At 48.1% G+C, this 15,000-nt stretch overlaps 1 protein-coding gene across 1 annotated transcript in view; it reads right to left on the reverse strand.

The window, feature by feature from the left end:
* plxna2 (plexin A2) overlaps positions 1-15,000 on the reverse strand; it is a 243,197-nt gene that overhangs the window by 64,798 nt on the left and 163,399 nt on the right. Inside the window, exons 13-15 of the mRNA XM_062540152.1 lie at positions 8,572-8,723; positions 3,698-3,815; positions 1,582-1,718 (exon numbers count right to left, since the gene is read on the reverse strand). Of these exons, the coding sequence (XP_062396136.1) occupies positions 1,582-1,718; positions 3,698-3,815; positions 8,572-8,723 (407 nt within the window). The remainder of the gene's footprint in view (positions 1-1,581; positions 1,719-3,697; positions 3,816-8,571; positions 8,724-15,000) is intronic.

The following is a 15,000-nucleotide window of genomic DNA, read 5'->3' on the forward strand; positions in this document are numbered from 1 at the left end:
ATAGCCAGCCTGGGTGGGGAGGGGGGCATGGTGTGCGTGTGTGCGTGAGTGTGTGTGTGTGTGTGTGTGTGTGTGTGTGTGTGTGTGTGTGTGTGTGGGTGTATGTGTATGTACATACGGTTTGTTTGTATGTGTACGAGAGCGTATATGTGTATATGTGTGTGTGCCTTTAGGAATAGCGCTGCAGATAGCAGATAGAACAATAACGGTGGGCAGCCGTGGTGTACTGGTTAGGGCTTCGGGCTTGTGACCGGAGGGTTGCCGGTTCGATCCCCGACCAGTCCACCACGGCTGAAGTGCCCTTGAGCAAGGCACCTAACCCCTCACTGCTCCCCGAGCGCCGCTGGTTGGGCAGGCAGCTCACTGCTCTGGGTTAGTGTGTGATTCACCTCACTGTGTGTGTGCTGTGTGTGTTCACTAATTCGGTTAAATTGGGTTAAATGCAGAGAAATGAATTTCCCTCACGGGATCAAAAAAGTATATATTCTATTCTATTCTATTTCTATTCTTTATAATCCCAAGTTAGCGTCTCTCCTCTGCACTGTAGCCTGCATAAGGCTGTAGTGAATATGTAAGTCATTTTGAATACTAATGAATACATGGGAATGCTAATGTCTATGTAAGCATGAGTGATGCAGAGATCAAGAGAGCATGTGTGTGTGTGTGTGTGTGTGTGTGTGTGTGTGTGTGTGTGTGTGTGTGTATGTGCATTTCTTGTGTGAGCTACTGTATGAGCGTGACAAAAACCTAAAGCAGAGAAGACTGTAGAGAGTGCGAGTGAGAGAGAAAGAACGTGTGAGTGTGCAGGGTAGAGAGCTTGACTGCGGGGCATTATTAGTGTAGTTTGATGCAGTAGGTCATCAAAACCTTATTAAGATTTACACTGCTCTCTTGACAGCGGGTGAGAGAGAGAAAAGAGAGAGAGAGAGAAATAATGACAGAGAGTGACAGAGGAACTGATGAGAGAGCAGGCACACACCACACAGCAGAATATGTGGAGCCATTTTCAACCATCATCAGTCCATGACACAGCACCAAATGGAGTTTGACTCACACTGAAGCAGTGAATGCAGTATTCATGAAGCGGCTAATACGACGTGCGCTCAGAGGAAGCCAGACACATCCACCCGTCAAACACTCAAACACACACACACACACACACACATATTCAATCATCCAAGTCATGACATATGCAATTCCACTCTACCAACTGGCCTGGAGGGATAACTTTATTTACTTTAGGGGGCCTAACTTTTGCCTTGGATAGAAGAAGCCATCAAAGACAGCAATACATGATGCCTTAATAAAACATGTGAAGACAACTCAAAACTCAAAGGACTTGTAGATGTATAATTTATATACATGTATGTCATACTGTTGGCAGTATTGCAACACCGACTTGTGTTTTACACAGTACAGTATGCATACTGTTTGTTTTTGCCTGCATGCTGTCAGTATATAATCTGAATACTGTTGTTGAGAGCAAAAAAAAAACATGCAAACATACAAGTAAACATACAAAGTCCAAATAACTTGACTTGAATCTGACACAAACAAGAGATAGTGAATAGAAACACTCACTCAAAGAACTCGCAGGTCTGGTTCCCAAAGAGAACGTTGACGCTGCTGCCGGCTCCAAGGTTCTCACCCATGATGGTGACCTTGGTTCCCCCAGACTCGGGCCCTCGGCTCGGGGCCAGTCCTGTCACCGTCGGGGTCTGAAATGGGAACGTAAGGGACAAGTCAGCGATTTGCAAAACATACATAGAGATTCTAACAAGGGAAGACAAGCTCTAAAGAACATTCCTTGAGGGCTATGTATGGGAAGAACAGTCTGTTTCTATTTGCACAAACAGAGGAAGGGGAGCGAATGAGAGAGAGAGAGAGAGAGAGAGAGAGAGAGAGAGAAAGATATATAGAGTTAGGGAGAGATGGAGAGAGAGAGAGTACAGGCTATTAAGCAGGCTGCTAAAATGGCTGGTTGTTGAGTTGTGTGGGCAGCTTGATCGAGGAAGAGTATTAGCATTGGAAAGCCTGTGAAGCCAAGAGGGTGCTGATTGTCAAATGCCCCTGGAGATGAAAACGTGCGCACATGCTCACTCACACACACACACACACACAAACAAGGTGAAGAAGAAGGTGACAAAAACAGACGTGACACCTAGGTACACATATAAACAGGCATACATAATCACATATGCATGTGCACACACACACACACACACACACACACACACACACACACACACACACACACACACACACACACACACAGAATAGAGAATTCTCTTTTGTGGGAGCGAGCACAGGGAAAGGAGCATCTTACCAAAACAGCTAGGTTAATTACCAGACGCTGTTAATTGTTGGGGGACGGTTAATTGTGCGCACGCACATATGTGTGTGTGTGTGTGTGTGTGTGTGTGTGTGTGTGTGTGTGTGTGTGTGTGTGTGTGTGAATGGATCTGTAAGTGGGAAGCATGCTGTTGATTATCAGCTTCTCGCAGGTTGGCTCGTGCTCTTCTGGATCCATGCATGGGGAGAGGACAGGTGCAGAAGAGCTGTCTCCATAGATGCTCCTGCTCAAGCCGCCCCCCTCACACACACACACACACACATATACACTCTGCTAATGGCCACCATTGTGGTCCCATTCATTGCTTATTCCCTGTGCTGCTCCTCGATTGTAATTACTCGATATTCTAATAATTAACACCAGGCTCTGTTATTAACAAAGAAGGGCTTGGGTTTCAACAGCAGCATTGGGACACTCCTCTTTAAAAAAGAAATGCTTCTGATAAAAGCCCAACGCTATAAAGAGACAGCAGACCTACACAGGCACCGGCCTGGCAATGATATTCATCTGACTTCTCAAATGAGTGTTAAAAGCACCTGGTGACTTCTACGGATAAACATTTAATCAGTAGCATTAGAGCAGGTTTTAAGAGTAATGGCTGCATATGTACTAGTAGTACTTGAAATATTTTTTATTTTTTTTAAAGAGTGTTTATTGCAAATGGCTGTGGGGGGGGAAACGATAAAAGGCAACATTAGCCATAAAAGCTTAATTTATTGACCCCGGCCTTGTAATGGAAGGAGGCTGTGTTTGAGGCATGCCCATAGAACACATTACCGGCCTGACCCCGCGGCTCCAGGCGTTCAACAGAAGTGAAATATCTCACAAATAATAGCGCTGACGAGCCTGAGGTCAACTACAAATGCTGCTGCCGTTCCAAAAAGATGCGTAAAAAACAATGAGCTCAGCTGCATTCATCAGTCTAACTCATCACCATTACGCCGCTCACATGGGAAACAAGATGGCCGACCTCAGAGCACTGCAGTGACACAATGTAAATAATGACTGGGTTATAGATAAGGGAATGGCTCCATATCAATCTACATCCATACAGTTGACTGTTGGCTCAAAACACACACACAGTTACACAATCACACCAACACACACATATACACACACAGCCACACCAACACACACAAGAGTAAATAAAATGGCAGCATAAGCCCTGTGCAAATCTTAAGATAAAACCCCAAAGAGACCCAGCACAGGGCCAGTGAGCCACTGAATAATTCACAGGGTCAGATATGGATAAGGTGGGGAGTCTTACCACAGAGGAGTACACACACACACACACACACACACACACACACACACACACAGATATGGATAAGGTGGGAGTCCTACCACAAAGGAGTAGAGTTGAGAGGAGTGTGTTTGGAGCTCTGGTCTGCACTCTCCCACACACAGAGACACCGGGCCTGGAGCTGCATCGATGGGAGCAGGGTGCATTTCACACACTATCCTGTAAAATAACCACAAAACAGACACACACACACACACACACACACACACACACTTAGTCTGATTCATACTGTAGCAGGACTCAAACAGAGAAAAACAATTATAAATTCTCTATTACTGATGATACCGCACACAAAAAATGGTGCAACCAATTATAGAACATCTCTGCAAAGCCAAGAGCAGCCGGCTGCTTAGGAGTGTGAGTTGCAGGTAATGTTGTATTCCTGCCCAGGCGTTAGCAACGTCCTCGCCGTGGAGCTGCATTTGACCCCAGCAGGCCCCTCATGCATTATGGAGGCCGCGCTAACAAACCTGCTGCTCTCCAGTCAGCAGCATGCATCCTAATCCCCTATTGATCTCCTCACACTCATTTCTGGATGCCATTTTCACTTGGCCTCCATGATGGCTAAGGGAGCATATAGCGTGGCCCATACTGTATATACTACATATACTATCTACTATATACTGTATCGAGGGCTGAGAACCAAAGGGGCGTAAGTGACATTTTGGTCAAAATTGAGTTATATATATCACCTGGAAGCTCTTGATGAGCTCTCTTAACTGACAAAATTATAGAAGTAAAATATTTATAAATATATAGTTATTGTTGTTTCGGCTCTCCTGTAAAGTTGGTGAAATGTCACTTTTGTACACCCCTTTGGTTCTCAGCCCTCGATATATATAGTATATATACTGTATACATAAATATTCACACACTATATCCTTGTGCAGAATTGAAAATCCCCCCTAGGGCTGCCTTGAGACTATCTGTGCCCAACCGTGCACAACGTGGCATGAAACTGCTCAGTGCCTGGGCATCATAAATATAGGCCAGCCTGCCTGCCCAGCATGGGCCCTCTGCTGCTGCCGCCGCTGCTCGGCGCAGCCCATTTAAATCAAGCCTGAGGAGGCCTATTGATCGCTAGAGCTTTATCATACGCTGTGATCAGGTGTCAGGGAGGCTGGCAGCTCGCCAGATCAAATGACATAATAAACGTGGGGCGGCGATCGATCGGCTCTCGCAGGACGCAATAAAGAACAAGAGGGAATCACTGTTGTCGTCCCAGGGTACGAACACAACGAGAGAGGGAGAGAGTGTGTATGTGTATGTCTGTTTGTGTGTGTGTGTGTGTGTGTGTGTGTGTGTGTGTGTGTGTGTGTGTGTGTGTGTGTGTATGTGTTTGTATGTGTGTGTGTGTGTGTGTATGTCTGTGTGTGTGTGTGTGTGTGTGTGTGTGTGTGTGTGTGTGTGTGTGTGTGTGTGTGTGTGTGTGTGTGTGTGTGTGTGTGTGTGTGTGGGGGGGGGGGGGTGGGAGAGAAGAAGAAGAAGAAGAAGAAGAAGAAGAAGAAGAAGAAGAAGAAGAAGAAGAAGAAGAAGAATAAAGAGATGTTGGTGAAGTCGGCAGGTTCCCTTTTCTCTCTCTCTCTCTCTTTTCCAGCACTGATCTCCCTGACTCGTGACTAACGACTTCCAGAACAGCTCTGGCGTCTGGTCCGCGGAGAGCGGAGAGCGGAGACTGACACAGGATTTATGGTCTGGTGGAGGCCTGCAAGAGTGTGCCTCGCGGAGAAACAAGGAGCTGAAGCGGCGCTCCACCTCGCCTACCTGCCCTACCCTGCGCCATGCGCTCATTTCATTACTGCAATCAGTGGAGCAGAGACGGCGTGGGGGGGGGGGGGGGGGGGGGCTGGGAGTCGGGGGTTGGGAGAGGAATTACGTGATGGAGGCTAAGGCTCGGAGTGCGGCTTGGCAGTGGGTAAAGTTTATTTTTTATTATAGTGTGAGGTTAAGTAAGGCTTAAGTCTCCACACTGTCTGCATTAGCCCAAAGAGGACGGGATGAACAAAACCAAGCCTGCTCACAGTAGAACAGCACATCGCTGAGCCATAGGTTAACTGAGGTGATGACTACAGCGCTCTCTGAGCTTTTTTTCAAATGAGCTCCAAGACATTGGGAGTGCAACGGAGGAGCCTCTCATCTGGTGAACTAATCGCAACTGGAGGCTATTTCAGAGGGACTTTGCCGTTTAAGAGCCTGCAGAAAACCCAGAGTCTGCAGGAAAGCCTCTATTCCATTTTGAATTATAGCGTTATATTGCGTCTGCGAATACTCATAGGTACTCCATCCTTAACTGTCCACAGGCACCGAGGCATTCAAACTACAGCATCAAAAACACGACAACAGCAAAGTTGCCCTTGACATGAGGAGAATCTTGTCCACATCCACACCAGATACACAAGCAAAGGACAAAGTCTTCACTATAAGCTCCCTCGCTTTCCTCTCCTCTCTTTTTCTCTTCCTGCCTTTCTCCCTCTTTCTCCCCATCCTCTCCCACTCCCTTTTTTCTCTTGTTTCACTTTCTCTTTTCCTCACTCTCCACTATTCTCTCTCTCTCTCTCTCTCTCTCTCTCTCTCTCTCTCTCTCCGCTGCTCCAACTGCCGAGGTGATGTCCTGGCGCCTGGCTCCCTATTTCCTGCGTGACACGTCTGGCGGAGCCGTACAAGTGAATTCACTCCAGCAGCGTCCCGATTGGATTAAGCTGCTGTCAGGGGCGCGCACCGCTGACAAATCGTCCCCCGCAGCCCGAGCCACGCCGCGCATCACAATTACAACTCGGCCTGGCAGGGAGAGAGAGAGAGAGAGAGAGAGAGAGAGAGAGAGAGAGAGAGAGAGAGAGAGAGAGAGAGAGAGAGAGAGAGAGAGAGAGAGAGAGAGAGAGAGAGAGAGCACCCAGGGTACGGGCGGGAGAAAGGACACGGGCGTGTGCCACGCGCCCGCCTCACTCCAGAATGGCACGGCATCGCGCCACACAACGCAGGCTAGCACAGCACAGCGCCAGCTATTTATAGCAGTTTTGAAACCACGCGCCAGAGGAGAGGAATACAGCCGAGAGCAAAAACTAATCGGCAAATCGGCTCGAGGAGAATCTTCAAGTGTTTGGTGATTAGTTTAAACTGAATGCAGCATAAGGTTGTGTGAAATGAAAGATACACACGTGATAATGGTTATAGTAATGGCTGCTCTGAACATGCTTGAGATGCAAGAGAGATTGTATTCATCTATTCAGTCCATTAGTAGGCAGAGCACCAAGTAGGCTAAGCGAGTGCTATGTTTCTCGGCGCTAATTACTGGATTACACTCCACTGTTGTTGGCTGGCAGGTTTACGTGGATTACCTGTCGAGTTGTTCGTGCAGAGCCACCTTAGCGCAGGTGTGATCTCATTTGCATGTCACTAATGCGCTACGATGCTAATTGGGTATGAAATTAAAAAGGTATCAGCTCAGTGTATTTCAGCCTGCCCTGTGGAACCTGCATGTGTGTGTGTGTGTGTGTGTGTGTGTGTGTGTGTGTGTGTGTGTGTGTGCGCAGAGAAGGGAACCTCTCTTCTATGGCACGACCGCTGCTGCTGCTGCTGGCGCAATGTTCCGTTACCCTGGTGCAATGTTCTGTTACCCGGGCCAAAGGGCAGAACTAGGGCAGCGGAGGAATTAAGGTTAAAGGCTCCTATGAGAGAGAGAGAAGGAAAGAGAGAGGGAGAGAGAGATAGACGGAGGAAAGAAGGAGAAGGAGAGAGGGAGGGAGGGAGAGAGAGAGAGAGAGAGGGACAGAGAGCGAGAGAGGGAGCGGTCGTGTAGCACTCTGACACATCGTGTTCCTCTATGTCCCTTGATGCCCAAAAGTCATTGTCTTTTTTTCCCTCGCCTGTCTTCACTCAGTAGAAAGTTTGCCTTTTCATCACTCTGTTCTTTTTTTCCAACCTCAACACCACTTTTCTACACCGGCTCTCTTTCTCAGGTCTGTCTGGGTGTTGAGAGGTAATCGTGGGCTGTCGGTTCTCCTGTTCCTTTGGGGGTAGCAGGAATAATACTCGCAATAGGGTAGAGATGGTGGCCATTTTGAGTGCAACAACCAATCAGTATGTACTTCCTCGTGTTTTTTTTTTTCCAAACATGCTCACAGCTAGACTCCAGCAACAACAAAAAAATCAAAAGAAGCAACACGAACAAATGAGCTCATGTGCTAGCTAGAGGACTGGGCTGAGCGTGGTTGTTTGGGTAGGACAATTAAGCGAGTAAACACACGCAGATGTTGAGGGATGAACGCCGCTCGTTCCCTTAGGGAAGGACGGGCCAGTCTTAATTAGCCGAGCTTTCTGGTTTCGGGGAGCTCCGAGCCGACTGCTCCAGATTAACCCTTTTAAGAGGCCACTTCTGCTGTCGGCTGGCTACTGCAAAGATGCTTCCTGTCTCCCGTAGAATAACTGCAGGGATCGATGGAGCAGAAACAAACAGGGACCTAAGAGCTCGCCCAGACCAACAAACAACGAGGTTTGATCACTGCTGGCTAAAGAGGCTGCTTCATTAAGCTACTGAGCAGAGCTACTGTACAGCAGCGCAGAAGAGAGGCTGTGGAGAGGGTGGGATAATTGCTATCAAAGAACAGAGAGATGAGACAGATCTCTATCCTTCATGGAGTCCAACCGATGGCAGCTTTTTTTCATCATCCAGCCGCCAAATGGGATGAAACTGCCGTCAGCGCGCTGCACACGTCCTCTAGCTTGTTCTATTTCCAGACGTCCTCCAGCCCAATCCAATTAAGAGCATTTGAATTGAGCCACAGTATCCGTCATGTGTCTCTCTCTCTCAACAGTCTAAAAATGACCCAGTGATATTTTAAGTAGTAGTGTGATTACGGAGTCTACAGTCACTCCAGTATATTATGCCAGTGTCCGAGTGATGGCGTGCATCACTTACTGTTCGGCGATGATGTAGCCGTCCTCCTGAGGCGTACACTGGACGCCGGCCACCTGGACGTTGTTGACCATCTCGGAGAAGGACAAGCCCAGGTTAAGGCCACGGATGGTGACCCGCGTACCCCCCTCTGGTGGACCAGCCACTGGGGTGACCTGCAGGAGCAACAACAACAAATAGGTTTTAACAGATCAGACATCTTTTTTTATTCACATGCATTCATTTGGGCCGAACAGTCATTTCCTGTGTATTAGCCGCATTGTGTATAAGCATTTTATGAGAGTTATAAGAAACAAAACCATATAAATGCAATATTAACTGTCCCTATATGTGTTAACCTCATCATAGCTGAAAAACATTTAGCAAAATCATGTATAAGCTGCGGCTAATAGTTGGGAAATGACGGTAACATTGTACTCTGACTGAACTGTTGAGCCCCAGGCTTGAGCCTGTCACCTGTCTCCCTGTCTCACAGTGTCCTGGACTGGGTGGTGGGCGTGCTAGCAACGAGGTTAACACCCCTGGGTGCTGAGTGAAGTTGTTAGCAGACTAACACATCTCTTAAGGTGGTGGATTCAAGGATTAAAGGGATTTGTTTTTGTCACATATAGGGATACTGTTGTAAAATATGTAGCGAAAAGACATTTAGCTGCTCAACTAACTCCCGTACAGAGGTGTAAAAGATAAAGAAAGAAAGATTTAGAAAGAATTGAATAAATAGATGAGAGAGAAGGTGTGTGTGTGTGTGTGTGTGTGTGTGTGTGTGTGTTATTACTGTAACTGCACCTGTGTATTAACCTCATAGCTGAAGCAATTTTGCAAAATCAATGTATAAGCCGTGGCTGAAAATAGTTGAAAAAATGACGGTCCATCAGCGGACTCTTTTCTCCAGAGCAGATAACAGCACAGAGCATATGGGCAGGTGTACTCTGTTTCATCACCTTAGCGCTAGCACCTTGCGCTAAGCTACCAGTTGAGGTATAAGAGCATCAGACAACAGCAAGGCAGTTTCTCACTTGGGTGTTCACCCATGTAACAGCAGCTCAACTTCTCTGACCCGACCCCCCCAACCCCGACCCCCACCCCCAGCCCTCCTACACTCTTACAGTCCTGCAACCTCTCTGAGCGAGCACGTCAAAATATTTGTATAGAATCAGACAGGAATGTGTGACTCCACTCTGAACCCTGTCTTCCTCTGTAACTCCAAAAGGTCACACACACACACAAACACACACACACACACACACACACACACACACACAGGGGGGACATGTATTATGCACAGCTCTGCAGATTTGCTCCTATTAACACCACACCAACACAACACCTGTTCTCTTATTTTCTTCATCCTTTTTTTCGTGCTTATTTTTGTGGTTTTGATTTATGCATTCATAAATGAGGTTTTGTTCGACATAAAAATGCAGAGTTACATTAATAAACTGGAGAGCGGCCGACTCTGATTCCACACCAGCTCCGTGTTCCGTTGCCATGGGCAATAAATCTAACATGGGACCATATTAGTGCGGCCCACCTTCTAATAAAACACAATATGGCTACCCAGCACGACCTTGGCTCTTGGAGGCATGGAGCCTTCTGTGCAGTAAAAACCACGGGAGGTGCAGAGCCTTGGCTGGACTCCAGTACTCACCACCAGGGAGAGAGAGAGAGAGAGAGAGAGAGAGAGAGAGAGAGAGAGAGAGAGAGAGAGAGAGAGAGAGAGAGAGAGAGAGAGAGAGAGAGAGAGAGAGAGAGAGAGAGAGAGAGAGAGAGAGAGGGTGGAGGAGAGAGAAGCACAGTGGTACTAACGGAGGGAGAATATGACCCCGAGAGACAGACCGAGAAAGGAAAGAAAAGAGGGATAGAGATAACAAAAAGAAAGGAAAGGAATGTAAAAAGAGAAGCTGTGGAGAAAAGTCACAGAGTCAAAGAGAGAAAGTAAAGAAAGTAAGATAGATTTTTTGTGCATGCAGAGCTGACCACTGCACTTACATCAATATGCCATTAGGGGCATGCTTGTTGGGCTAAAACCACCAATGTGTGCAGAATCATCAACCTGAATCATGACCAGCGTCACAACTACAACACCCCCACACACTACCAACTACTAACACACACACACACACACACACACACACACACACACCCCAACCCTGCCCCCATAGTCCATCCCCCCCAGAAAGTGGTGGTAGTCGGGCCCCAGTGGGATGTCTGCGTTGTAATCTAGTTTTAGTGGACATTAATTGCTCTGGATGTAAAGTAAGTGTGTCACCGCACTGCCAGAGGGCTGGAATACATGAATCTTTTATTGCCGCTCGGGCTCGCAGGGCTGCGCGGGGAAAAACACGGCCGGCGCTGGATGCTACGCTAAATATATCCGTGTCAAGCGGAGGCAGCAACAATTGGAGTGGACTTTTACAATGGTTCTTTTATATAAGCAGCCGCAGAAGTTTTCGGGACGGAGTTCAGGGATGGCGGAAATAAGGAAGTTCAGAGGCACTCCTATTGAGAAAAGAAGTGTTGGATAATTAAAGTGTGCTGATGTCAGTCCCTAGCAAGGAGCCTGACCGATTTCGCCGTAGAGCAAAGGCAATTAACTGCTATGGCTCCCTTGAAATCAGCTTTAAGCACGACATTCAAGCCCTTACAAGACCTTCATTCATGAGAAAAGTGTCTCTGAGCGCGAGTGACTCTTGAACGGAGTGGAGCCCGATCAGGGCCACATCAGGGCCACATCAGAGCCAGAACCATGTCAGACTCGGCAGCTCTACAGGGATAAATATCAAGTTGCGTGTTTCCGCACTTCAAACGCATCAAAGGCTCTTTCTCCAAGGACAGAGAAGCTCCTTGTGTGACCGGGCGAACCACCCACTGCTCTCACATACACCAGCACTCAGCCTCTGAGACGGCTGTGTCTGTGTCTGTAGCTGCGTCTGTTGCTCCCAGATCTGCAGATCTACTGTCTTTCTGTCTTTCCGTCTTTCCAGATGGCAGTAATTGAAGGGGACTGGAGTGTGTGTGCCCCTTGCGAGGAGATCAGGAATCAATCCGAGTGGAGCTTTATGGGGGAATTGTTTTGTACACATCCTCTGCCCTCGGGCAATATGGGCCATGAACGTACACTTATGCACAGACCCCCCCTTCTCTCTCTCTCTCACACACACACACACACACACACACACACACACACACACATAAATGCATAATGTGAGCCAATCTAGTGACCCCCCAGTGAGACGAAGATGCCTTATTCTTCATGCACACAATCCGCTGGCTTCTCTCGGCATGATCCACTAGCCCTCTCGGCGTGGGGCCCTCCCAGCGGTGGGCATTCCCCAGCAGGCTCCCCTTGTTTGTCAGCTGCCTGGGGTGGTTCAGGGCGTGTGGAGGGGTGTGTGTGTGTGGACGTGCTGGCAGTAATTACAAATGACTGCAGCGCGGAGGAGGATTGGAATGGAGAGGGGTGTGTGTATGGGGGGGGGGGGGGGGGAGGGTATAAGATTTTGGGGAGGAGAGTTGACCTACATGCAGAGAAGAGGGGTGATCGTCTTTATGGCCTAATCCAGAGGAGATCCTCCAAAAAAAAGAGTTCTCTCTTAGCAGTGGCTAATCCAGAGGCAGAGAGAGAGAGAGAGAGAGAGAGAGAGAGAGAGAGAGAGAGAGAGAGAGAGAGAGAGAGAGAGAGAGAGAGAGAGAGAGAGAGAGAGAGAGAGAGAGAGAGAGAAAGGCACCCTGGTGGAAACCACGGGAGAAGAGTGCTCTGGGAATCTGGGCCAGGTTTGTGTGTATATTGCTTATGGTTGAGACGACTAGAGATGAAACACAATGAAATAATGAAGCTAGGGTAATTAATTCTATACTACACTGAAGCATTAGTTGAATAATCTTTCATTTCCTTCATGGCCCTAATAAACGAGCTGTAAACAAAAACAACAACACTGCAGATATCCTAAAACTGGAACGATAACAGATTAACACTGATGTTCAAAGCCCATTGTGCCTGATACCGTTGGGTGTTTGCAAAGTGCCCCTAAGCAGCAGTGCTAAAAGGGGCCGTGGGGGAGCTGAGCTCTGGGCTCCAGGGCATGGAGAGAGGGAGACGGAGGTGATGTGATAGTCTTTAATCCCTAATCCAGACAAGACCCTCCAAGAAACCCAACTCTGCCCCAGCGGCCGCTAATCCAGAAGCAGTGTCACTGCAGCGGGAGAGCCAGAGGGACAGCAGCTCGGAGCAGCAGGGGCCAGTCGGGATATTTATCCCAAATCCTGGAAAATAAGGAGCCCAGAGGGACACTGAGGGAGGGATGAGGAGGAGAGAGAGAGGCCAGTCCTCTGGGACAGCAGCACTAGGGGGCAGTTCAAAGGCAGGAGGTCCATGTACTGTACACTTCCCAGACACAGGACGAGGCAAATCCAAAACACTGCTGGAGAAAAAGAGTCTGTCTGCACAACACCTTTTCACTGTTTTTTCATTTTGTACTTTTGAGCGCCTGATGAAGACCTGAAGAACAACAAATAAAAATAAACAACAAAAATATCCCCAAGCAACTGAAGGTGTGTAGACTCATTTTACCACCAGTTTTAAAGCAGCTTAGAGAACCAAACCCTAGATTCCAAATCTACCCTAGATTCTGTAGCTGTAAGACACCTTGCTGGAGAATCTCATGAGTGGATATTAATCACGTGTGAGAGGGATAGCCTAGTCGGCCCCCAAAGACTGGGAGTCATTGTGGAGCTCATTCACTCCATTCATCTCACTGTTATTTATCTCCCAGATTCATCTGTTTCAGACACGGCCTCTGAACGACTGCCATTGACACGGCGGCTCGTGTGTCCATTAGTCTCATTTCCCCACGCCGCTGTTTCCATTCTCCTCCTCTCCGCCTTTCATCCGTCATTTCAGACGTGTCCTACAGATACGCGCCCATCTAGCTCCAATCCAAGAATAAAAGGTGAGAAGAAAGGCTTTGTACAGAAACGCTCGCACAGAGCACTTGGAATGGAGATATTGCTCCAGTCTCTGCAGACTCTGGTGTCGCTCTCACCCTCACCGGGCCCACATCTGCCTGCTTTTGATTGATTGAATTGATGGAATTGATTGAACGTTTTTATTGACGTTACTGAACAAAAGACGCTTCTTATCGAATGAAATAGATGAAATCAAACGTCTTTGTCCATTATCGGTCAACGCACAATAAAGCCCTAGGGCTTAATTCCATTGTAGTCCTAGAGATATCACATGAAATGTATAAGTGTTAGACGTTGAGGTGTTGCTTATCAGTTTAGTTTCCCAGGTGAAGAGAGGGACTTGGACACAGTGATCATCTGATAATCTGGCCATTGGCTGCTGCTTTGATCCGCCCCACATACAGCTGATCTGGTTGCAGCTGTTGGCTGTTTAGTAGTTTAGCTCCTGCGGGAGGTTTGAGCCTGAGCCTGAGCCCCAGGAGAGGGGGTGGCGAAGCTGGTGAGGCTGGTAGCCATCGGAGACCATGGCACTGCTCTCCCCTCCGCTCCCACACAGAGCTTTAAATGGAGATGTTTCTGCCGCCCTCTCTGCTGAGGATATGACATGTCTCCTGGGGCGGCCATAATGAAGCAGCTTCTCTGGAGGTGTTATGTGGTGCGAGAGAGAGAGGTGTGATCCTCTCTGCCATGCCAGTGGCGCTGAGCTGCTTAAGGTTGTGCCGGCTCGTCTGTTTGTGTGCCTGTGTTCAGGGCACAAGTGCAAATTTACCACGTGAAGAAACCATAGCTCCAGTACGCCGGAGCTTCTTCCTGCGGTGTAAATTAGATGCTAAATACTTTATTTTGCTCTTAAATGCCGTGTGCTTAGCGGCGATGGAGGTGGCACAGGAGAGGAAACAGGGAAATTGGGACTTCAACACGGCTTTGAACATTTTTGCTTCTTCAGCAAAAGAAAGGAGGGGTGGTGACTGGTGAGGCGTTAAGGGAAGAAAGGGACCTCAGAGCTCAAGTCCAAATGGACTCTGGCAGGAGGCATCCTGTTTAAATTTAGGTGGCATTAACGGATGACTGAGCACCATCCGCTGCAGATAGGTGGGCTTTTCCAGGACAGACCTGGGCCAGATGCGTGGCAGAGTAAGGGCTCTATCTGACTGGGCAGGCATGGTCATCTTAATGCTATTTGGAGCTGGGAGAGAAAGGGGGGCTTCCATGATTTATTCATTACTGTTTTCACTGCAGACCTCTCTCTCAGGCATTCTGTGTGTGTGTGTGTCTCTCTGTGTGTGAGTGTGTGTGTGTGTGTGTGTGTCTGTGTGTGTGTGTGTGTGTGTGTGTGTGTGTGTGTGTGTGTGTGTGTGTGTGTGTCTGTGTGTGAGTGTGTGTGTGTGTGTGTGTGTGTGTGTGGGGGGGGGGGGGGGGGGGTGGGGGTTGACAGTTTTTGAATGGGGATTTGGAGGAATGTGTGTA

The sequence above is a fragment of the Sardina pilchardus genome, chromosome 7 (assembly GCF_963854185.1).
Source record: "Sardina pilchardus chromosome 7, fSarPil1.1, whole genome shotgun sequence".
NCBI lineage: Eukaryota > Metazoa > Chordata > Actinopteri > Clupeiformes > Clupeidae > Sardina > Sardina pilchardus.